At 33.6% G+C, this 25,800-nt stretch overlaps 3 protein-coding genes across 3 annotated transcripts in view; all 3 read left to right on the forward strand.

The window, feature by feature from the left end:
- Positions 1-25,800, forward strand: part of LOC136037973 (diacylglycerol kinase 1-like) — a 229,362-nt gene that overhangs the window by 142,197 nt on the left and 61,365 nt on the right. The gene's annotated exons all lie outside the window — the stretch shown is intronic.
- Positions 1,687-8,950, forward strand: LOC136037615 (nitric oxide synthase, salivary gland-like). Its single transcript, XM_065720331.1, has 4 exons — positions 1,687-1,774; positions 3,875-4,016; positions 5,230-5,369; positions 8,821-8,950. The coding sequence occupies exons 1-4, from the start codon at positions 1,719-1,721 to the stop codon at positions 8,933-8,935; spliced, it is 453 nt and encodes a 150-aa protein (XP_065576403.1). The 5' UTR covers positions 1,687-1,718; the 3' UTR covers positions 8,936-8,950.
- On the forward strand, positions 14,586-24,403 carry LOC136037616 (nitric oxide synthase-like protein). Its single transcript, XM_065720332.1, has 5 exons — positions 14,586-14,646; positions 19,593-19,804; positions 21,009-21,090; positions 23,219-23,334; positions 24,223-24,403. Exons 2-5 carry the CDS (start codon positions 19,711-19,713, stop codon positions 24,375-24,377), a joined length of 447 nt encoding a protein of 148 aa, XP_065576404.1. The 5' UTR covers positions 14,586-14,646; positions 19,593-19,710; the 3' UTR covers positions 24,378-24,403.

The following is a 25,800-nucleotide window of genomic DNA, read 5'->3' on the forward strand; positions in this document are numbered from 1 at the left end:
CGTGATGAATCAGAAAAAATTGAATCTATTCAAAAAAGAGCACTGAGAATAATTTTTAAAGAAGCCAAGGTACCATCCGCTCCTTCTAAAAAAGACCAAGCTGGAAACTCTTGAGCACAACAGAGGAATGTTTTGCCTCCGTTATGCAAAAAAAAATGCAATAATAAACCTTCTTAAGGAAAATATTTTCCCAAAGAGACACTCCCTATCCAGACACCACCTGCCATGCACTGTGTCTGAATCCGTTCGTATCTTGTCCTCCATTCGCTGCTTAACATCTAGGTATGAAAAAACTTTTTCCCCCATTCATTACTTATAAAATAAACCACTAGTTTTCCCTTTTTTTCTTTGGTACTTGTGATACCAAAGTTTTGTGTTCGTTTGATTCTTTCGTTCCCTTTCGTTTATATTTTCTCTTTTAAACCTTTCCAACGCTAGTTTTATCTCACTCTTTTTTAGTTCTTTTTTGGTTCACCTTTTTAACTTTCTTCCATTTTAAAGCTTAATTTTTCTTGTCTTTCTTTTTTTTTTACTAATGAATGGCTTTGACTTTCTGATTTTGTTGTTTATGACATTGTTTAGCCAGTTTTTTAGTTGTTGTGTTTTTTTTTTTTTTTTTTTTTTTTTTTTTTTTTTTTTTTTTTTTTTTTTTTTTTTAATGGTTTTATGACTCCGAAATGCGAATTCGGTCCTTCGGAGCTTGTGATAGACGTTTTAAATTAAATACCTTTTTCTTATCGTTTTTTTTTCTATTTGGTTAGTTAGTTAAGTCTGACATTTATGTCATTAATCTAAATGAATATTGTTATTATTACTTGTTTGAGTTGTCTGTGCCTTTTTCTAGAATTACTTACATGATAAGGTGATTACAAATTTTACCTTTAAAAAACGAACATGAATATCAAAGTCAGACTTAAAGAAGAAGCTTGAATTCGTTAATGAAAGTTAGGAAAGCCTCTACTTTGTTATAATTTGAGCTAACATATATCACAATTCTTGGATTTAAGCTTTTCTGAGACGCTAGCCCTGCATTTGGAAAAAATACAGTGATTAGAAAACTTAGAAAATATTGCAGAAATATTTTCTTTTTTTATAATTCATGAGAAACTGTTATTGAAATGACGGGCCTTCTGTTGGTAAGATTCCATACACACGTCTTGTAAGATATTTTACCGTGCCATTTATGAAGATTCATGTCTTGCAAGACATTTTCTTGTAGCGGCTGCAATATCTTTTACGCCTTAACTTCAGAATAATTTCGTAATTTTATTTAGATATCAAGATTTTATAACGTGTTCAACTTGAGTATTAAGCGCTGAAAAAGCTTCAAATAAGATTAGTACTAGTATGGTACATATTTTATGGTGCTTTGTCGTCAACACGGACTGCAAAGTTCAGTTCACAAACAATCTTGCTTTGTGTGTTGACGGAGTGAAAGTTAAGGGTGAACGGTAAACATTTAAGGCCAGACTTGTGTGTAGTATGTTGTTTTTTTCCCTCTTTCGTTCTGATGAGTTTGAAGGTTTGCATTTGGCAATCTTGGTTACAAATCAGCTTAAGGAAAAAAGGTACAAGAGATTGCTTCAGAGTAGTTTTGCAGCAAAGTTTATAAAAATGAATTAGTTGTTAGTTGTATTTGCTCCTCTGGTTGGTTTTTACATCAAATCTCATCCCTTTTTTAGGTATTTGATAGTCGTCATGTTGGTACAGCACAGGGAATGTTTGAAGCCATGTGTACCCACCTACAATACGCCACAAATGGTGGAATTCTACGGTAAGATTTTCTCCCTTTTATAAGTGTTTCTTCTCAAATTTATTATGGTATTATCGTCTTGTTAACTGTACTTTCGGAGGCTCTATCAAATTTTAAAGCTAGTTAAGCTGAGTAGTGTATTTGAAAATATAATCTGTGACGATTTGCTATTGAATTTCACCATTGGAAGTTGAACTTTTTTACAATATGATCGTAATTTGAAAAAAAAAAACTGTTTAGACTGTTTAGGACATTGACTAAGACATGACTAAGGAACACGAGGGAAATTTTTCGTACGAGACATAGAGGTTTTTCTATTGAAAAAAAAAACTGAATCCCTTAAGCTTCCAACTTGTGTACACGGGAAACAAGTAAAATTTACTCTTTTTTCATCGCGATACCTGGGCATGACGGTGCCTGATATTTCACTTATCTCTTACTAAACAAATCTCAAAACTAGATTTTATCCTTCTGCTGAATGCTCGTTTACAGGATTCAGCAAACAATATAAAGTAATGTCCAGATGTAACGTCAAATACGACCAAAATGGTTGTTATTTTTTCTTCTCACTCTGGTTGTAGAGAGACCAGTTGTAAGGCAACGTTTCGTAGGTTGCTATCGTGCGAAAATTGGAGTGTATTTTTAGGTTTGTCTTTGTAGTGGTTGCTTTTGAGTAGCCAAAAGTCTTGACTACTTTGACTTGGCTAAGGACAGACTGCTTGGGAATTGTGGAATTACTCATGCGCATCACGTATCCAAAGTAACTCCATCGTCGCCTTCATTTGTTCCTAATGAGAGATGACTGACCCTTTTATATTCATTGCGTTCCTGTTCATTATCTTGTGAGTCGAGGGGACGCAAGCAGTCGACGGGGGCACTCGTTTTCAAAACTAGATTCTTCTCTCTTCCTTTTGGTTGAGACGATATATTTCTGACGCGTAGAGTCGAGGAGGGGCAGAACACTTCTATCAACATGAGAAGCTTAAGCCGTTGGGATTAAGTGCTTGATCTCCAAAGTCTTTTTTAGCTTTCTGACGGCACTGCTAGCCTGTGCATTTCTGGTGATAGCTTCTTTGGATATAGATCCCTTTTTCTCAATGTGTCAATGTGTACCAACACCCCAAACAAGGCTGTGAGTATCTGTGAAGATCGTTTTCATAATCTACTCTCGGAAATAATCTGTATGAGTATGGAGAATTGAAACTTTCGTTTTTTTCACAGAATATACAAGAACACATTGTGTATCTTCTTGAGATTTTGTAAAGCAGAAGATGAATAGGAAATTGTGTGTTTGTAATTTAGGAGTGACAGTTCGTAACCCTACCAGAAGGGCTCTAAATTTGAAAAGAGAAAGATACTAATTTTATGATTTACAAGACCAAAATAGTACACTTTAGGCCCACTATTTTAAGACATTCCTGAAGATTTCAGCCTGCATCGGGGAATATGGGTTGTGTGTAAATTCAACCTCTTGACCCTAGTGTTTGTCCCTTCTCTAGATTTTGAAAAACACCTTTTTTGGTATTCCCCCCCCCCAAAAAAAAAAACAGAAAATTGGAATAAAAAAAAGAGAGCCACTTCTCACATTTTGAGATATATTGCCCCCCTCCCTATTTTTTTGGTGAAATAGTACAACTGGTCTCATCTTACTTTTAAGAATTCGTTTTTGGGCTAACATTCCATGTATTTCCATCTTGAAAAGACCTGATATATTTTTGCGTTCTTGTTCGGTCTCTTTTGTGTCTGATGCCAAGTAATGAAACTTGTGAAACAGAAAACATCAGAAAAAACACGGATGAAAAATATAAATGTAAAACAATACCAAGTTTAATAAAGCGGAATCAAAATAGCGGCAGAAAAAAAAAAACATTAAATAGAGGAAGAATTAAAAACCGATAAAGATTGAAACTAAAAAAATCAACGAATCAAAAACTGAAAAATGAGACTCTCCCTTGTCACTACAATAGTGAGCATGTGTAATTGTATTGTCTTTATTTTCATTGCTTCTGTTTTACAGCTTTTGAGGCTGGATTTGGGAATTATTACTTGCCTTTCATGTTTTATTGTTCTCTTATTGAATTTATGCTAAATAGTTTTTAATCATGGCTTTTACTCTTTAAGATCAGCAATAATGGTGTTTCCACCCCGTCAAAAAGGAAGATGTGACTTTCGTGTGTGGAATTCTACTATGATTGGATATGCATGCTATAAACAACCTGATGGTACCCTTCTTGGAGATCCTTTTAACTTGGAGCTGACTCAGGTCTGTAAAATTTAAGTAAAAAAAAAAAAAAAAAAAAATCATAAAAAAACAAAGTGACGCGTGTTTTGTCCCTTTCAATTTGATTTTCGCTGCTGATATTTTTTTCCTGTATTTTTAATGTTTATAATTGGTTCAGCTACTAGTATGCAGTGTGAAACAGCTGATTATGGATAGAAAAGCAAGTTACGAGCCTGAACAGTCAAATGAATGTTGCCCATTTTCTGCTCTGACATTGCTATATTGTTAGTTTATATAGCAGATATGATTATTGAATTATTAACTGCCAGATATTAACAGTAAAAAAAGATTTATAGTAGTTTTTGCAATGCTATTGAGTGGAATACAATTCTCTAGCAGAAGTTGGTAACTTCAGCTCTTCAGATTAAAACAAAAATATTAAAAATATTTTATAATATAATTTTGTATCTCTAAATTCACTCTAAACTAATTTTTGTGTCTTGCTACCAAGGAAGATTAAAACTCTAAAGACAAAAAATAAAACCATGACGTAAAAGTTGTCTTTGAGTAGTTATGAAATCTCATGAGCGGCCAAACTTTTTTGTTTTTAGTGAACTTGCTATTAATTATTTAATTAGGAACAAAGGTGTTCATTGGTAAAGTTTGCTAATTATTAACAGTTTTCAACACAAGTTGAAATTTGGGAAAAGTTGAGAATGAGGCAAGTTCTTTAGCGTAAGATTGTCCCAGCTGATATTGAATCTGGTTTTTGATTCTAGTATAGCAATGTAGCATTGTCGTGTAACAGTATCTTGTCAACCACTGTCTGCATACGGTGCTTTGATTAAAAAGACTAAACACGTGCAATCTACTAAGCTGACTGTAGATTAGCAGTGCTTGCCGACTATAATTATTATTGGATTTTGTTTGGGGGGGGGTGGAGATATAGGCTAGAAAAGTATTAATAAGCGCTGTCGATTGACTGATAACATCATAAATGCCAATTTAGAAAAAAAATGCTGCTAAATAGAGGTGTAGAATCGAAGTTTTTTAGTATTGCTATATATTGAACTATTCCTTTGCTTCTTGGCAATCCCGTTCGTTTGCAATTCTGTACAAGTCACTTTTTTTGCAACCTCGAGCTTTTCTCTCTGTAAATTCATCTATTTTGTTAAGTTTTCTGAAAAAAGTTGGTGCTTTGTCATATTTTGCTTTTATAATTATTTAGTCTTAATAATTCGTTTTTGATTTTTAGGCTGCTCAAAAGCTTGGTTGGGCTGGAAAAGGGACGAGACAAGATATATTACCCCTCATAGTTCAGGCTGGTGACGGAGAAGCGCTTTTTTTCGATATTCCAGAAGATTTGGTTATTCAAGTACCGCTTCGTCACCCCATGTAAGTAAAAAGATCGTTATACTCGTTGCCTTCTAACCTTCATAAGATTTAAACTGGACGAAAAGAAATGGGAAACAAGGCAAAACTGAATTTTTAGCAATTTTACATCGCTGTAATAGGACTGCTACAAGCCAATAGTCCTATTATGGCTTGAATTTAAAAGCCTTACAGAGATACAGATCTTTCCAGTAATTTAGTTTGTAATAAGATTGTCGCTAGAGTTCAGTATTCGACATTTTATTTCGGATTAGTTGTATCCAATTTTATCAAACAGTTCGGTGTAACGAACTGTAAGTAAGGAACGACCCGGCTCAATAGTAATTGAAACTCTAAAAAAGGGATTTTGATACCAATAGATACACAAAAAGAATCAGATTTTTATGTTGATTTTAAATATATAAGTTTCATCAAGTTTAGTCCTACTCACCAAAAGTTACGAGCCTGAGAAGATTTGCCTTATTTCCGAAAAAAGGAGTAAATACCCCCTAAAAGTATTATAATATTAATGAAAATCACACCATAAGATTCAATGTATCAGACAACCGTATTATAGAGGTTTCAAGCTTCCATCTACAAAAATGTGGAATTTTTTTTTTTACATCAAGAAAAAAAAAATTATTTTTTTTTAAACTGAAAGTAAGGTGCAACATTAAAATTTAAAACGACCAGAAATTATTACCTATATGAGGGGTTTGCTCCCTCGTCAATGCCTTGGTCCTTGCGCTAAAGTTTTCTTAGTACTTTCAAAAGAGCAATTTATTCTAATTAAACGGCCTTTATGATTCAAGGGTTATTCTTAAGGAATTTGAACAAAATTCGAACTCTAGCGTAGAGAGCGGGGTATTGATGAGAGAACGAACCCCTTCATTACGTAATTATTTCTCTACCTTTTAGGTTTTAATATTGCTCCTTACTTTCAGTAAAAAAAAACTTGTTTTTTTTATTTAATTAATTAGAAATCAAATTGATCCAGGATAATTGAGACTTAACTAATCGAATCAAATTTTAGTACGTGCGAAATGGAGTCCAATTTTAGTGTGTTTGGTTCATATCTAATTGTGCCCAAAGGAGCAATTGTTTTTAGTATGAACTATGACGGCACTAGACCCTTAAGGTCCAAACCGGCGTTACTGATCTCTGTTTCGTGGCCTTTCAGCTAGGAATTGCAATGGGGAGTTGGGGACATCCTTCCTGCTTTCCTTCCCTAGATTTCTTCATATACCCGTTTAGAGCTGGGTCGACTCGAGGAGAACTTTTAACATAATGAATTTATATGTATAAATTTAAAATAATTGATTTAGCAAATAAAAATAACGAATAAAATAAATAAAAATAATAATAGAAAAAAAACAATGCCCCTAATCTATTCTGTGTGAATAAAATAAATGGTACGCAGTACAGCCCAAGTCTTTTTAACTGAAAGGTAATATAACTGAAAGTATCAAATTTTATTTTTATGGAATAATTTGGACAATGAAATGAAGAAGATGCTTCATTTTAAAGGAAAATTGAAAGAAAATTTCTTAAATCAGTATGTATTTTAGTTTTGTTGCTTTTGGAGGAGATTTGGTTCTAGTTAAATTCAGTTTTGATTTCTAGTTGGTTTTTGAGTGTAATCCTACAGTATCACATGGTGTGTGGTTGCTGCCCCCTTTGCATTATTATTATTTTATATTTTTTCTTATTTTTTATTTTGTATTCTTTTTTTTCTTTCTTTCTTTCTTATTATAGTGAGCTTTAATGACGTAGGGTATTCACCCCACGTCAAACGTTTGGTTTTGGGTTAATTCTAAATTGTTGTTAAAATTATATAAATATATCAATATATAAAAAATAACTATCTTAACCTTGAGTCCATTTTCCTTTCTATGAATTCCTTATAATTGGTTTTTTAATTTCTGGATCAAATTTGATCTCGAGATTTATTTATATTTGGTTAGTTAAGTAGCCGTTTCTTGATTAATTCCTGACCATTTACTATGTCAGGTGATAGAATATATATATATATATATATATATATATATATATATATATATATATATATATATATATATATATATATATATATATATATATATATATATATATATATATATATATATATATATATATATATATATATATATATATATATATATATATATATATATATATATATATATATATATATATATGAAATCTTGTATTTGTGATGTATGTGTAATCAGATGTGTGATCACATAGAACATTTGACCCGTGCATTTTTTTTTGTCCGACTATAAAACAATAAAGCCATTTACTATATATTCATTGATTTGAATACATATTTAATTTATTGCATTACAATATGTCAGCTATGTCCGAAAAGGCTTTTGATGATTCCTGACTATTTCATATAGTGTTTTATGGTCCAGACAGACAAGTTAATTCGTTTTCGATGTAACTATTCCAGAAGGATCGTATTTACGTTTTAATTTACTTCATGTAATGTAGAAGCACTTCGATTTTAACTATAAAAAAAATACAATATAAAAAAAATAATAATAGGGGTTAACAAAATTCCTTTCTGTTACAGGGAGGCGCGGAGCTTTTTTACTGATATTTACAAAGTATTTTAAACTCCTTCACTTTTCGGATTTTGTAGATTCTCATAGATTAGTCGACTTGACGTTGTAGTTTATTGATATTCAATTTGAATATAAAAACGGAACTTTAACGCTTCTATTGGCGACATTCCCAGAATCTTTTGGAAAACCGTTACAACGAAGAGAGGTGCTTAAATGTTTAGATTTACCAGAAGGTAATGGGCGTGTGACAGTTGAAGAGCACATACGATAAAATCTTTCCACCCTGCAAGTTCTAGTAGAGTAATTTCTCTCCGTGCTTTTGATCTTCAGAAGTCTTTAGCTCTTGTTTTTAATTGTCTAGGTCTACCGCTAGATCTTCTAGATTCAGTATTGTTACCATATTTTATATCTTGTATTTTATCGTGTTTTAACTTTCAGAATTTCTATCTGCTTCGTCAATCAAAGAAAAGTATGCCAGTAAAAATCTTATTGTGATGATCAATAACAAACAACACAAGTTTAGTTTGGTTGGGCTGTTGATTTCTCATAAGTAACTCTAGATTTTTTTATTTATTTATACATTATTGAGATTCGAATGACTTTTTTCTCAAGTTTTTTTTTCTTAGGTGGTAGATTTGTCCAACTTTAAGGTTTCCTAATTTGAGATACACTGAGTAATTTATTAGAGATTTTTTTTAAATGCATTTCGCTTATTTGTTAAAATTTATGATGACATTGAAGAAATGTAATAAAGAATTCTATTGTTATTTTGCGATGCATTGTATATGGCCAGTTTTGATGATTTAGTTTTACTTTACACTCTCGAATTTTAAAGCTCAAGAAAATGTTTTAATTTGAATTTTTGTTCGTTCATGGGATTCTTTTCAACGTTCTCTTTATTTCAGATATGAAAAATTCACCGATCTTGTCTACAAGTGGTTTGCCCTCCCGGGAGTGTCATGCTTGAAATTAGACTGTGGTGGTTTAGAATTCAGTGCGATACCCTTCAGTGGCTGGTAATCGGATTCAGAAATAGGATCACGTGGTCTAGGAGATAAACATAGATTCAATCTCGCACCTACAAGTAAATCAAATATTTTGGGTTAGAAATTCGATTTATCTCTTTCTGGGGGATTCAAGTTACCAAATTAATATTTTTTAAACACCTTGATATTCAATAGGTTTTTTTTATCCCCTTCCCTCCCTATACGACAACCTGCAACCACAAGATTATAAGCCCCTCTACCCGCCGAGTTCTGCGTTCTTGTTACTTCGTCTTTTTGGCCGTAATACCTTATATTAGGTATTGTTTTTGTTTTTTAAGACCTCACTGCCTTTCTATGACGAACAAATAAAAGTTCAAATAGGGTTAAATCTTTTTATTAGACAGTGAAAACACATATAACAAATCGGGATATTTTGACCTCCTACATCAATGGTCGACCACCAGTGGACGTATACAATCAAGTATATAACTTTAAATTCAACAACATTTCTCTTGCAATTGGAAGAAAAAGAAGTTTGTGCCACCTTCATTAGAAATTCAACTTGCATGTTGGCAATTTTAAAGAAGAAAATTTGCCACTCAAGACTGAATGAACCCTGTTAATGAACTCTCTCTGACAAATCTAGTGAACAACCCGAAAACTGTTTCTAACCCGAAAGTATTTATTTTGTTCTGTATAAGTACGTTTGTTTTAATTTTAAGGCCTTAGTTTTTCTGCTGAATGACGACCACTGGTGTTAGTGGTCGAAATATCCAGATTTTTTATATCTGTTTTCACTGTCTTTTAAAAGGACTTATTACCATTTCAACTTATATTTGTTCGTTAGTTTGTCGTGCAACTCGTATGTGCTTACGGATAATAATAAACTGATTTATAGTATTAAATCTGATCTCTTGGGTAGTAAAATTCTGCTACTCAAGATCAGGATAATTTTACATCCCTATCTTTGTGAATTATACTCTTTATATTAGTATGTTACTTTGTACGTTTTATTCTTTGATGTTAAATATTTAAGGGGTTAGGCTGCTGAAACAGTCCCATTGTGTCAACAAGTGTTAGAAAAGAAAACAAAAAATAAAAAAATGACTTTTAGTTAAGTAAGCTTAATTGGTGGTGTAAGGTAGTGAAAAAAAACTAATGTATTTGTATAAGCAAAAAAAAAGGAAAAGTAAGAGTCATATTTTAGGTTTCTCTTGGCCGAAATAACCACTAAAACAGTTCTGCACAAAAGTATTATTTTCCCCCTATTTTCTGTTTGCATATATTGTCGTTTCACGGTAAAAGCTATTATTGTTCAGTTAGAAGGGACAGTGGTCTTTGGAACGAGTTCATAGTATCTATGTGGAATCTAGATAGGATTAGTCTTATAGAATCTAGATAGTAAATGTTATTTCTTGTGGTTTGCTAATAGTTTTTGCAATATCTAGGTGATGGCTGGTATCATGGGCCTGAACACAGAAACAAACGAGAGTAATTGGCGAGACTTGGCCGTCAGCGAGCTGGTTGTCGCTGTAGCGCACAGTTTTCGGGTAAGTTTCTCTGCTTTTCTCTTGGCAATTATCAATGACATTTCATGCTCTTTAGTCAATTCACTCTCATACTTAGCTTGAAATTGATGTCACATTTGTGATGCCTATGTTTGACCAATCAAAATTTTGTTTTGAAGCAGCACCGGAGCTTTTATTTTGTTGTTGCCATCAGTGGTTTCTGACTCGGTAGCGACAAGAGATGGAAATTACAAAATCTTGTCCGGCAAGAGCATCACAAAATGTACACCCATTTTATTAGCAAGGAGCAAACCACAACTGTCCCAACCCAAGTTGGTCGTACTTTGATATCATGGTTGCGGTGACAGACGGAACTTAAGAAAGTATCTAATATAAAGAATTGTTGGATCTCAGCCAAACTGGTTTTAAATAAGAGCAAGCCCCCATGCTTCGACTCTTGTTAGTTTGTTGCTAATTCGGCTAATATGAGGAACGAATAGCTAAATTCTTCTGATCAGTGGATTTGCTAGAAGGGACTCTTAAAGAAAGGTAATAGAGTAAAGGCTAATACAATAGCTGATTTATGGCCCTTGCCCGATCTGGGGAAAGAAAAGGGATTACTTTCTAATTCCTTGTCATCAGTTTATCTCATGGGAAGTTATAGGATCTTCGCCAACCTTGGTCGAAAACAAGATTATGTGCCCTAATTCTGCTTTTTGGCGGTCCGTAACCATTTTGATATGGTTGGGAGAGGTATTCCCTAAATTCTTGTCATGTTGATATTTACTAGAATGGTGGGTTAAATTTCAGTCGCACATGGGTGAAAGTAAGAGTAAGTATCGTGGTTGTTTTTTCTGGAAGATCTGAGTTGGTTCAATATTAGTTCGTGTAAAGGGTCCCTAACTTCATCTGAATCGGTCATTTACCCGAAGGAGTCGACTAATATTCACAAACCTTGCTGGGGAGTAAGAGTTAATGTTCCAGTTCTACCATTTTGTGATCAGGGCCTTATTCGAAGCCTGGGGTCAAGATATCTTTCAAAAGGGTTCGGTAGATCTCAACCCAATTCAGTTTAGAAGTGAGAGCTGAATTTCTAACTATGTCCTTTGCGTGTTCAGTCCCTTTCTGGAGGGACTATGATTATCTAAAATGTAGGTATAGCGGTATCTACCAAAAGGCAATTTTCAATCTGGCTGGTCTGAAAGACCAATCACAACCATTAAAATCAAAACACGCCCAATGAAAAATCAGTCCTTATGGCGTAAGTTTAGGAAGTAATCCATCGTTGTCACAAAGGTAGTTTCTGTAATGTTCCCAGGTAGAAAGCTGTCTTGAATGGAAATGCCTGAGTGTGGCTTGAGTTCAGCCCTTGTTAAAGTGGTGGATGATTTTGAATAAAACTCGCATTTAATGAAAATAGGGAGGTCGAAGTTTCCTATAATTTTTATGGTGTATAACAGTGTATCTGCACAACGCTTCCTAAACCACATTTTTGGAAACATTGTTCTTGAGAATCTGGTCAAGCTTTCTCAAAACAAATTGCTCTGCGCAAATCAATATGAAAAATTGACTAAACAATACTAGTCATCAAGACTTTAGTCTAAGCGTGACAAGTTTTGCCATCACACAGAATTCAAGGCTCGCCTGTATAACTTAATAAAATGTGGGTACACTGTTCTGAATTGAACCGTAGAATTGTTTTGTATTCTAAGGTGTTTAAGCATCTCAAACAGTTTAGAACTAGTGTGTATAAAACAGCAACTTATCCTTTATTTTGTCTTCTTGTTGTTAGTTTCCATATTTGCCTGCGTCATACCAGTCGTTTTATCTAATTAATTAAGATTAATTTATGCTATCCCGCCGTATTAGCTACAATAAGTGGTTGAAAGTTAAAAATAATTTTCCTGTGGATATGTTTGTATCTTTTCTAGAAAACAAAAAGCTCGCTTGCAGCTCCTGATTTTTAATTTTTCGCAGGCTAGGGAAGTGATATTACCATGCTACTTCCCCTAAAAATTAATTGTGTATAATTTTCTTTTCTTTATGTGAAGATACTTGTAATTTTTGAGCCAAACTTACTGTTCGGTGTGTGAGTTGTACCTTAATTGTGTCTTGGAGGTACTGGGGTGAATGATACAATTCATTGGGCTCGAAGAGAGATTCCTTGAGGAACTGAGTTTTGTCAGTACAAGGAATAATGGGATGAAATTACTAAGCTATTGAATTTAACAGGTCATAAAAAATTTAACCATTGAGCTTGTTGTTGCTAGCCTTTTTTTTAATCAAATATGAAATTGGTTTCTGTAGATGCTTCTGAAGGACCTCACTTCACAGAGTGTAAGTTGCATATTGTCCTTTTATTCTATTAGGCTAGCTGTTTCATACGAAGTTTTTGAATTATTTGTAAATTCCAAGAAGAAAATATATCGTAAAGACGGAGTCCTGTCTCCGTCTTTATTATATCTGAATTGTAGCAGTTCTTCTTCACAAAGTAGATGGAAAAATATTTCGAAAGGTGATATTTACATGTTCCCCAACTTTCTTGGTCTTTCTTTTTATTCAATGATTCTTTATTTCTCCTCGATGGAAGAAAGTTTAAAACATTAGAGCAACTTAACATCATATTTAATATTGTTTAATAATACATTGATACACTCTACATGGACGTCTATATTTGTGGAAATGGTGAAACAGTTTCCTGGATGCCAAAAGAGTAGATATTTCTGGCTTTAGGTTTGACGTTCCCAACGTCAGCAGCGACCTGAGATTATCGTCTGACAAATTAGTTCTCAAATTGTTCTTTATGTATTTCATCCTTGAAATTATGTGTTCACACATATATTCTTCCAAAGATTGAAAGGTACCCTGATGCAAAGCTTTGACATTAGAAAACTCTTCCTTGGGCAAAAGCTGGTAAAAACTCGAAGCTGGATTTTATCCAAGCAACTGGCCACAACTGCTTCAAATGGATTTTGAAATAGCCTCACTTCAAGCCAAAAGGTGCCATAAAAGTTTCATGGCCCAAGTGCACGACAATTAAAACTCGGCGGCATTTTCCGTTTAAATGGTTCACAGGCACAATATTGTAATTTTATTCAAATTAGAAGCTTTTCAGACAAGGAGACTTTTGTCGAAATATAGAATGGCTATTAAATACTAGTTTGAAGAAACTCATCAGAACAACTTCAAGTTCTAGTAGTTCAAAGTTCTATTTGTCTCGTATGAGATTAATCAATTGAAAAACAACATACCTTGTTTTATGGTGTTTTTTTTTACAATAAATTGCCTGGCGGTAGTTTTTTAAAACTTTCTCTTCTTCTTCAGCAAGTCACCTTGTACGTCTTCCAGTGAAGATCAAACATGCACGTTAAAAAGAACTTTCGTTTGTTGCTTTTTTTGTTTCTCGAGACAGAAGTACCAATTCCCAAAGCAACAGACGAAAACAGCTAAACAGGAGATTGTATCAAAACATTGGTCTAACGGAAGCGGTGGTTTTGAGCCAATGAATTTTTAGGAAAATTCGGAAGGCAATCTAAATCAGATAAATAAGATATTAATTAGCAACTCGACAGTTCTACATGGATTGGCTATCTAAAAATTGTCCGCTTGATAGAATTTGGAAACCAGTTAGGTAAAAAGTGTTGTTTTATGGCAGAAAATGGGAGGAATTGGATGTTTGCTAACACACACACAAAAAAAGATTAGTTGGTTCCATCTAGAGACCAAAAAAAAAAAAAAAAAAAATGGAAGATTGGACCACTTTCGTAAGGTCCTTTTTTTCTCTTCTTTGAAATTTACTTTTAATTTAATGTATATCTCAGTCACCTTGAAACTCAACAAGTTTTATGTATTCAGAATTTCCATAAAAGGCAGATTCTTTAAATATCTATTTTGTTGTTAAAATCTTAATTTTTGGGGCTTCGATTGCTACTGTCGCGGGTCGCTTTTTACTTTGATTCTGTTACCACGAACTGGAACGGTGGATTCTGTTACCACGAAAGGCAAACAATTTTAAGTAACATAAAGTTTTAACGCCAATTGAAGGAAAATACTGTATACCCCGCTTTCTGGTCAAGTTAGTTCAAATGACTTGGAGTATCAAAAATCAGATATTTTCCCCAGCGAGTGTCTATTTAAAAGATGTATAATTTTCTAGATTTTCCAAATCTCTTGGGAGAGAAGTTTTACCTCTCAAGGTGACATATAATGAAGTAATTGCTGGTAGCAGAGAGGCTGGGTAAGTCTTTCTCTATTATTCATATCTCTCTCTCTCTCTCTCCTCTCTCTCTCTCTCTCTCTCTCTCTCTCTCTCTCTCTCTCTCTCTCTCTCTTCTCTCTCTCTCTCTCTTTCTCTCTCTTCCCTCTTTCACCTAACATTTAGGAACAATTGTAATTTTTGACAAGGAATATTAAACTGGCGTGCACGTTTACGTTCATTGGGATGGGATATATTTGAAAAAATAACTAGAGTCTAAAGCAGGCGAAATGTCAGAAAGACACACGTGGATCGAGTAAAAACAAATCTGCCTCAAACAAGATTTATGGGTAAAAGTCAGTTTTGGCCCCGTGTATATGCAAATATCTCTAATCACAGAACTGTGTCCAAAATGAGGCGCCTGTCACCGATCTCTGCATATATAGCTGAAACATGTTTCTGTTCGAATTTATACTTGTTATATTTGAATATTTTGAAAACCCGTTTTTTTTTTAATTTCTATTCATTGTAATAGAAATATATGGAGGCTTTTATGGTGGTGCCTTGGCCCTTCCCCCTGGAAATTACTGAGTTCTTGCGAGCTTCCTACTATTCCTGTGTTTATCATGCAATTGGCCTCCTTTCTTTTATCTTCTTTTATTCTCCCATCCCCGCTCTCCAAAATAGAAGTACATATTGGACATATAGCGTTAGTGGTGCCTCGGTCCCTCCTCCTCACTTTGGAATTTCAAACATTTATCGAGCTTTCCCACAAATCACTATATTGTTTACACGTCTCAGCTGCTTCTTACTGTGTCCTTTAATCCCTTCCCCCCACTCCTATCCAAAATTTTTGCCCACTTTGAAAAATAAATTTCTGCGAGGATGCTTAATTACGCTCATAGCTTAAATTCCCCTACTTCAATCACTGATTAAGAGAGAATTGACCGAAGGGCTTTCTAGAAGTATTGAAAAAATTGAAATCTTAATATTAGTAATTGGAAAAAAGCATTGCAGTGTTTATACTATATATTTTTTTTCTCCAATCAGTTGATATTTTGATTTCTTAAAGATGGATTTTGTCGATATATATATTGACTATAAACGGTATTAAACATTCTACCAATCCTGTTACGCTATCTTTGTTTATAATTAATGACTCTAATGAATAATTAGAGATCATGTAACAACCCTAGGAGCACGTTTCAAATGACATTGTTTGCTCTATTTATTATTCATTTATTTTCAGTATTCTTCTTTTGAATTGAAGTTTCAAATAGTAAATGGGGAAGACTTGATATTTCTTATTTTTGTGCTATAAACTGCTTGTCTTCTTTTTAAGCTGTATTAAATTCTATCGTTTCTTCCTAATAGTGTCTATTTTAAAAACGATTTGGCAATTCTTGACCGAAAATCTAAAACTAAAAAAAAGGAAGAGGAAAGTTAAGGGTTAGAAGCTCTATTTTGAAATTCTTGAAAATTTCTTTTCGTAACTACTGCTACTACTACTATTTTGTATAGAAAAATATTTCATAAGGAATTGGATTTTTTTTATCTAAAACTCCTTCAAGATGCAGGGGATCATATGACTCTTTATGTGAAAAAATTGCATTATTTTTTTCATGTAATTTCTTAGGGAAATTTTGAAAGAGGCAAGAAGTAGGACATATATTTTCACCCCATTTTACCAAAAACTTGCGCTAATTTTTTTAGTTAGCACACGGCTCTCGTATTTGAGCAGTTGTTCTTAAACAACTTGACAAAAAGTCAAATATCTGCACAAGGCCGTATCCAGGGGAGATTTAGGGGGTTTGAAACCCCTCCCCCAAAATTTTGTCCTACTTAAATCCCAACAAATATGCATATAAAAAATGTTTGATCCGTTTTTTATTTTATTTTTTTTTGTAAACCCGCCTCCCGAACAAAACCTGGACGTGCCCCTATATAATAAGCCTAAATAAGCCAAAATAAGCCTAAGAATCAATCAAGCCAAAAAAGATCATTAAATTTCTAGCCAGCCACTTCCTCCTCCCATATCTTTAATGTCGTTTATTAGATCTACTAGAAAAGTTGCATTTTACCAACTCAAAGGCTCCATTAGGAATAGCTGAGACGTATTTAGTGGTGTCAGTTCAAGGAAATTACATTTGGGAGGATATATATTTCAAACTCTAGAGGTTTTGGGCCATTTAGATAATAGGGGTTTCGGACCATTTTAGGGTTTCGGGCAATAAGACCATTTTTTAATGGAAATACCAAAAAAAAATCAATATAAGGGGAGGGGAAGCATAATCATGCGTAGGGGGGGGGGGTAAGCCACTTTGCTTTGCTACTGTCTCCGCAAGTGACACCACTGGATGAGTTTAATTTGGTAGCTAAATTTTAATGCTAAGTTATGGGCCACTCAAGATCCCTTGTAAGCCTATATAATAGGCCCGATAATAAGCCTAAAGATGTGATCTAAACATAATCTTCGCTTGAAGCATTATGTTTGTAAAATGTTGAACCGTTGATATATTTGGTTTATAAACAAGCAATCCCTCTCTAGGATTTCTCCCTATTTGCTGTTAATAGCGTCAATTTTCAGGGAGATTGTCATTATTTATCTTCTTTTGATGTAACACCTTCGGTTAAATCGTCTTTATAATGTTGTCTGTTCTTATTTTTTCTGATGGTGGATCTTTTTTCTGTCTCTTGCATTTGATACTGCCTGCACTAAATTCTTACTCCATGACCAGTAAGATTAAAAATTATTTACCACTTTACTCTCTTGCTATAAAGACGAATATTAAAAAAAGATGAATATCTGTGTTTACACGGAGAACTCCTACGTTTATGAATTTCAATACAAATTTCTGTTACTGTATGGTAAAAAAAAAGAAAAAAAAGAAAAAGAAGTTTGAGACAAAACTATGCATAATTGCCATCCTGGCTACAGTATGATTTTCATCTGTTCACAGGGTGGGGATTAAAACCTTTAGTTACGAATTTTCGAACTTGTTTATTCGGAGGGTGCAATTTCATCTTGATCTGCCGCTGTTTTTGAAGGGTTTCGAGCTTCTAAACTTGCTGCTTTGTTTGCAGTGAGTAGATATCTGTGACGTATACAGAAATGACAACAAAAAATGTCATTTTTGGTGCCATTGGGGACTTAACTCTTGTGCCGTTTGTAAAAATAGCACGTAGGTGCAAGTATTAGCTTTCGTTAAGCCCTGTAAACATCTAACTATAACAGTCTGGCGGCCTGCTATCGTAGGAGAAAAATAAAATAAAGTAGACTCATCAACACCATCTCGGCTAGAGTATATTTATTGGACAGTGTTTTCAAAAGGGTGAAGGGAAGGCGGATGAGGGTGAAATCCAGTGTTCAAAGGCTTTGAACCATGATGATTTTAAGGGTTTAGCTTTTGTTTCGATCTGCTTTTGTTTGCGAAGGTTTTTGGATTCTTATTGAAATTCCTCAATTAGTTTCTGTAATTATTTTTACTATTGTGTCTAAATGGGATAATAGTTACCATTTTTGACCAGATGCAAATAGGAATCTCTTTTTGGATTTGACAATCCTGTTCAAAAGACTTTTCTTTCATTCTCAGTTGCTGAGGAGTTTGGTTCACTCTTTACTTGGTTGCAGCTGCTGCTGCAACCACTGAAGTAATATAACCATGTTGCAAAAGAACATGTGGATTTCCTAAATTTTCGGCTCGTGCTTTCTTAGCCATGGGCCTTGCAGCTTTTGTGTTTGATTCAATACATGCATGTACATATCTTGGCAAGATTTGTGCTTGAATAACCCTGTCTCGTTCGAGCCTGGTGATCATCTTGGGATAATTTCAGAAAATGCAGATGAAAAGGTATCGAAGGTAATTCAGAAGCTAAATCCTATCCCAAGTCTTGAACAGACTCACCGTTTGATGATACACAAGGAAATGTTGACTATTGCTGGTAATATTTCCTAATTAATGCTTGTACTTCTGCTTTATTCCATTATGTTATTTTATGAATTGTAATGTTGGTACCACAAAGCCTAGGTAAGTGGGGCAAGTGCTGTCTAGTGTTGTAAATAGCCGGACTGGCTTGTTAAGGATAAATTTTATTTTTGTTTTATTATTTTTAATTTTTTTTTTACAAAAACAGAACTTGTTATTGTCTGATTTGGGTAACTTATTTTTACGTTATTTTTTTATATGGTGTCTTGCCTGGTGCTTGCTGGCACGGCTAATGTTTTTTTTCAATTTGGGAGGGGAGTGTATAGATCTTCAGGATCCAAATATATACATTTTCGTTGCATTTGTTGTAATTAGCATTATTTTCCACATAATAATTCTGTTTCTGTGTTTTTTCTCGAATTAATGCTCTCTTCTCTAAGGCAAAATCCTTGTATTTTATGTAGACATGGAACAACCAAAAAAATTTGAATTTGCTGTCGTGACAAGACGAATCTAGAAATAGAAATGAGGCAAACCTGGGATTTTGTGATATTGAGGAAAAAGAAATAAAAATCATGATTGTTTTTTTATAAAATATGACTCGAATTCCGTTTCAAATATAACACCTCGCTGGCTGTCGTGGATGAACTCTTGTCAGAGCGTAGCATTAAAAGAAATAATGCACAATTTTTGAATTAATTCCAGTCTTACAATTGATAATGAACACGGAATGCCCTCGAGCAAGGGAGCTGAGGAGGCAAAAAAAAATGTTTGATTTTCGTTCACTTGTAAAATTGAAGGACTAGAATCAAAAGCTAAGAGTTGAAAGTGATAAGAGTTGGTGATGTAGCTGTATTTCTTGTTTAACGTATCGAAAACTTTAAGAAATAACTTACCTGGGTATATCATGCAAATTGAATCAAGACGCTAAGCTGTACGGCCGCCATATATACTTTACTTTTTTCTAATTGCTTTCGGTGCACAGCTAAAAAAAAGTAATGCTATTTCTTAGGATTTGAAATATGTTGCCAAATTAACAGTTTTACGTACAATTTATTTCAGGATGTGGGGAGGTATGAGCAGTGGAAGCATTCCAAATGGCCAACCGTACTGAGCTTCCTTGAAGAATTTTCATCACTGAGTATCCCCGCTGAAGTTCTCATCATTACAACTCCCCTTAATGAAGCCACGCTTTTATTCTATATCTTCCTGTTTGCTGAGTTCGCCAACCTGTGTGGATCTAACTGTTGGGGCTGTCAAATTTATTACTGAGGGTGAGCAATTTCATCATTGAAATAGAGTGAAATTCAGTGCTCAATAAGGTGAAACGCGTAAAAAAATAAGAAGAAAAATACGTACCGGCTAATGGACTCAATTATTTAAGTTACTAAAGATAAAACCTATTGATCGGATAAGATTTCTAACCATTAAAACCTATTTAATTTTTTTTTTTGCTTATACTAAACCCGCTATCTTGTAAATAATCAATTCTTACATTCCTTTTTGGAAGAAACAGGCTTGGCTCACTTAAGTGGCGTTCTCTATAAATGCTCTAAAATATTTATGATTAGAGCTATAATTGTAAATTTATTGTAAAGTGATCAAGCACGCGTACCCAACTTTATATATATAAAATAAATACTAGACAAAAAACTAAACCGTCTGCTTAATTAGCTTTTTGATAGCCCTCTCAAATAGCCCTTTTTTCATTCAAAAGGTAGCTCTGGCCTTTGGGCCTCGAAAATTCCACTCGTTTTGCCCGGGCTTTCGGCCTTCTTGAATGAATTTGTCAATTTGATGGAAATTCTATGAATTTTTTCTTTCTACTTTGTTGAATACAAAAACTGACCAGTCCATGTTGCTTGTAGTGTTAGTTAGATGATTAATGGTCACTTCATTTGAAATGGACATCATTAATAATTTCTGATTACGCACAGTTTCAATTGATAAGATGTAATAATAAAGTTTTATAGACAAGCTTAAACAATGACCTTAATTTGAAGATATAATTTAATTCCCTATAAATTACTCTAATAAGTCTAGCATGCTCAAGTTCGGATATAGAAAACATAGTATATTTCCATAGTACGCGTTGATTAATTTCACACACCTTCTTGTTTACCTTCCCCAGATTTCTCATGTGGAGTTGAGTTGACTCTGGCCAAGCTCATAGAATGATGCCAATTACACGTATGAATTCAATGTCGGATATGCATCCAGTTCTATTTCCCAATAACGATTATTCTATTGTCGATTCAGTTTTATTGTGAACAATAACGCAAAATCTCAAAAGTTTTAGCAGTGGAGGTAATCAAACTTTTTTCCATTAGAAATTCCTTTAGAACTCTTTTTTTTTTTCTATGGTTGGACCTCATCCCTGAAATGAATTGCCTCCTTCTTGAAATGACATTTTTGTTGCGTCTTAACGCCTGGGCCAAGAAATGTTTCTCTTTTTTTTATTACAATTTTTTTTTCCAGATGGTTCATCTCGAAATGGTCTCTGTTCAATGTACCTGAATCAAGCTACTATTGGATCAACCGTAAACGCCTTCTTCAGGAGGTTTGTGTCTATAATATTTATTGTGTTCTACTATAAAGTTTCATGTAATCGGTATTTTGAGAAATCCAACTTTTATCTTTATATTTTATGCTGTCAATTGATCAAGCAAAACCGTTTCTATTAAGTCAAACCTGTAGACAAGGGAAGGGAGGTTGTCTTTCATGGAAATCATCCAAGGACTATTCTTACTACAATCATGGTAATTCTAAGAAGTGAACATCAATGAATGCAAAAATGTGAATTCATTGGTTTAGTGATGAGCTTTGTCTCAATTTTGGAGCACAATTTTTTGGCATATACTTCCCTGAACGTATATTGCAGTTTCTTAGTGTCAAACATTTGCAAATTGACTGTTTCGGTTCCTTGGTTAATCTCTAAAACAAGTCGTGAGCCAATATTATTGGTAATCAGTCAAACTTTGAGCTAAAGTTATTCTTCTATGGAATAATATAAACTTTGGCTTTTAATGGGTTCAAGTTCGATTTTATTGCTTTTACTGGAGGATTTGAACAGCTTTTTGATGTACTTTATGTTTTTTCTTCTTGTACTTTTAAGTGAGACTGAATAGTATACAGAAGATACCATGACTTAAGTGCTACGTGGACCTTCGATATGCCATCTCCATCATCGGTCTCGTCTTTCTGGTCGTACTTTTGCTCAGTTTTTGATACTCATTTCTCGCTATTGGTTTGCTCCCTCTGTCTCTTCCTTTTTCCCCTGTGAGTCTTTTATATATATATATATATATGTATTATATATTCTTACGCTAGATTCCCCTTACTCCGTAACGCTTATTATACGTAATAGAATATATATTCTTACGCTAGATTCTTACTCCATGACCAGTAAGATTAAAAATTATTTACCACTTTACTCTCTTGCTATAAAGACGAATGTTAAAAAAAGACGAATATCTGTGTTTACACGGAAAACTTCTACGTGTTTTCGAATTTGTTTGTTCTGAGGGTGTATTTTCTATTACGGATCGTTTATTCGGAGGGTGTATATCGGATCGTATATTCTATTATGTTAGATTACGCTTATTATATATGTATTATATATATATATATATATATATATATATATATATATATATATATATATATATATATATATATATATATATATATATATATATATATATATATATATATATATATTTATATAATTATATATATTTATATAATTTGTATTACTCAATATCTAGGGTGCAAAAATCTAGCCGCCTAAATCCGTTGGGATCATGGGATCAATACTAGCTGAAAAGCAATCCTTTTTGGAAAATTCAGGAAGTTCATTATAACAGTGATTGATTTCTTGTGGGTTGATGCAAAATTTTGCAGACCCAGAATCTCTGAATGAGCAATCGATAAATTTTGAAATTTCTATAAAGCCTTTCACGCTTGATAGTAGCTTGAATCTTTTATCTCTATCCTGCATTTTTTATTTTCTTTATATTTTTTTGTATTTTTTATTTTGCATTTTTTTATTTCTTTATAGTGTGCATATGATAATTGCAATGACCTTAAACGATGAAAATAATGGCTACATACTTTTTGCGTTACCCCACTAATTTTCGATTTGTTTAAGTGTGAAAGGTTACACGTAACGTAACTTCACCAGTTAGCATGGCCTATTATGTACGTAATGTGAAAGTTACTTTACGGCGAAAATTTCTTCCGTAACAAATGTTATGTAAAGTAGGCTCAAACTCAACTTAGAATTTGAGTTTCTTAAAGTTTATGTTGCATTAGGTAAAAGTCAATATAGCAGCAACAAAATTGAATTTCTTGATGAACAAGTGATTAACTGTGAAGACAATATTTTATAAACTTTACCCTGAAAGCCTTTCATGCTTTATGCTAGCTTCAACCTCTATCTCTATTACACATTCAAATTTTTGAACAGTTAATTTGTGATGACTTAGACGAAGATTGGGGTGATTTTATAAAACTTGTATAAAATTGAAAGGTTGTACTTATTGTGACACTTGACAGAGAAAATTACGTACTTAGTGTTGAAGCAACTTAAAACACCGAATAGAAACGATTCTTACTGTTAACTGACTAGAGCTAGCCAAAGTTTTTTATATAAAAAAACACAATAAATATTTTTTCTTGTTTTTTAGTGAGCCTCGATTTCATTTGCCAGAAAATCCAACTGTAACAATTATAATGGTAGGACCAGGTACAGGCATCGCACCATTCAGGTCTTTCTGGATGCATCGGGCAGAACTGATGAAAGGTAATTTTATATAATCTAACAGCTATGATCGATCATCGAGAGCCTTGAGAAAATCAGAAGAACTTCAGGAATGGTTTCAGAAAGAGGCTGTGAAATGTCGAAATCCAAAAAAAAAAGGCAACCAAAAATATGTTTGTTTTTTTTCATCTTATTTTTGGAAATCATTTTTCTTTAATTATTATTATGTTGTGTTTTTTAATGCTTTTCGACCTTTTCCATTGTCTTTATGAATTACTTGTGAAAAAATCTGATGTCTGTTGTTGGCTAATATTGTTTTGTTTTTGTTTTTCGATTTACTTGCCTTGAAGAAGTTGTCAGCCTTTGGCTCGGTGTCAGTTTATGAATTATATACTAATGTTATTTCTTACTTTTTTCAAGAATTGTCTAATTAAATAGTTTTAGTTAATAACCATAGGCTATTCCCCAGCTATATCAAGATTTGAAGTTAGAGAAACTGTACAATATCTCCTATTAGATTGGTCCAGACTTAGCAGACAAGGTGTAGTCTGTTATTATCATTATTAATTTTTTTTTTCATCCAACCCAAGCTGTTTGGGCTTAATTTCAATATTCAATGTTTGGGTCAAAGCCTCAAACCTCAAATTGGCCCAAAGTCCCCTTTCTAGATAAATTAAGAAACGGGGCCACAAATATGTGTCTTATTGTGAAAATTTCTAATCTTAAAAATCTTTATGATACTCGCTTTTTTTTTATTTCACCATTTTGAGTACTTTTCGACCTTTTCAACTATCTTTGTAGATTACTTGGGATAAAAGCTGGTATTCATTGTTGACTAATATTGTTACTTTTGATCTGATTCATTTCGCTCTGTGTCAATTTGTAATAATGCTAACACATCAATAGTGACAAATCCAAATATAATTTTAGTTGGACAACATCTGGGCGCAGCTATTTTCTATGGAGGATATAGAACCCAAGAACTAGATCTTTACAGAGAGGAGAAGTGGAAATATCATAATATGGGCGCTATTGAGCTTGCTGCAACTGCCTACTCCCGAGAAGTTGTAATTGTGAGAGATTAAGTGCTGTCTTGAGATTTTTTTTACTTTTTCTCTTTTTGTGCATAGAGTTCATTCCTTTTCTCAAATTGTGAAAAAGCCTTAATCTGGCCTTGGCAGAGGTACGTTCACAAAATTTTTTTGTTTACTTTTAAGATGGGTAAAAAAAAGTGAAGTTAATGGAAAACGTTGGGTAATAGATTCCATAGTAAACATAAAAATGTTTCGGGGGAAAGGGCGTTCTCGAAAGCTTCTTCCTTGGGTTTTGCCTGTTTAGAACTATACTTAATTTTACTTTCTTTGGTGTCTTGCTTTTCTGGGAGTGCCAAGTATATCAAATTCCGTGATTGGGTGGGATTGTTTAGCAAAGTTTGAATGCATAACTTTCAAGCCTATCCCTTTACCCTACAAGCATGCGTGATGATGCGGAGAGCCGAATCAAATGGAATGATTAGATATATTTCAACGTAAAGTTTGTTTTTTTAAAATAAAGTATGTGCAATAAATTTCGTTTTCGTAAATTGAAAAAATTTATCGGAAAAAAAAATTAAGGGTCAGCTCGGGAAATAGCGAAAAATAATAGTTGTTTTGTAGCAGTCAGACTTAGAAAAAAAGGTAATAATCAGTTTGAGTTTTGTTTGTGAAGGCACTTGCATGTCTAATGGAAAGAAGTTATCGTTACTAGTTTCGACTCTTCTTTTGTTTATTTGCTGTTTTTCACTTAACGTCAAATTGACTGTAGATGGAACCATGTTTGGATTTATTTATATTTTTTATCCAGGAATTTGTACAACATAAGATGATGATTGATGCCAACGCCCGTCGTATTTATGAATTGTTGGATAGTCATGGCGGTCATATTTATGTATGTGGAGATTTTTACATGGCGAATGATGTCAAATCGGTTATAGTTTCAATATTTCAAGAATATGGAAGTATCAACGCGGATGAAGCTGCATCGGCTGTAGAAAACCTCATTGTAAGTTCCAGCATCAGATACAATTTAAATATTCTCTTTCATACAGCAAAAGTCTTTCATAAAGCATAAAATCACGTTTCATATTGCCTTTTGTGCATGAGTGAGCATGAGATGTTACGTTGACTTTTATTGCCACTTTCTTTTAATTCCCCATGTATCAGTAATAGAGGCTTGCGATCAAAAACTGCTTAATAATTTTTAATATTTGTTATAGAATCTTATTTGTTGAAAATAGTATTCAAATACCCCTATCACGTCAGTTGTTTTGCAAATCATATTTTAAGCTTAATTTTGCGTGAGGATAGGCCGAGGGGTATAAAAGACCGGAGCTCTTTTCATGTTGTGTGATGGTCTAGAGTCATACACTCTGTCATAAATTCCTACCTCCATCCTTGGAAGGGAAAGCTTGCCTGTCTGTCCTCATATTGATGCTGAAGTAGACTTTTCATGAGCTTGCTTGACTGGGGA

Source organism: Artemia franciscana, chromosome 17, assembly GCF_032884065.1.
Source record: "Artemia franciscana chromosome 17, ASM3288406v1, whole genome shotgun sequence".
NCBI classification, from domain to species: Eukaryota; Metazoa; Arthropoda; class Branchiopoda; order Anostraca; family Artemiidae; genus Artemia; species Artemia franciscana.

Coding starts and splice junctions, on each gene's coding strand:
- LOC136037615 (XM_065720331.1), top strand. CDS start 1,719: ATGTTTGAAGCCATGTGTACCCACCTACAATACGCCACAAATGGTGGA. Junction 4,017..5,229: donor TTAACTTGGAGCTGACTCAG/GTCTGTAAAATT, acceptor TTTGATTTTTAG/GCTGCTCAAAAGCTTGGTTG. Junction 5,370..8,820: donor GTACCGCTTCGTCACCCCAT/GTAAGTAAAAAG, acceptor TCTTTATTTCAG/ATATGAAAAATTCACCGATC.
- LOC136037616 (XM_065720332.1), top strand. CDS start 19,711: ATGAAGCCACGCTTTTATTCTATATCTTCCTGTTTGCTGAGTTCGCCA. Junction 19,805..21,008: donor TGTCAAATTTATTACTGAGG/GTGAGCAATTTC, acceptor TTTTTTTTCCAG/ATGGTTCATCTCGAAATGGT. Junction 23,335..24,222: donor TCGGGCAGAACTGATGAAAG/GTAATTTTATAT, acceptor ATATAATTTTAG/TTGGACAACATCTGGGCGCA.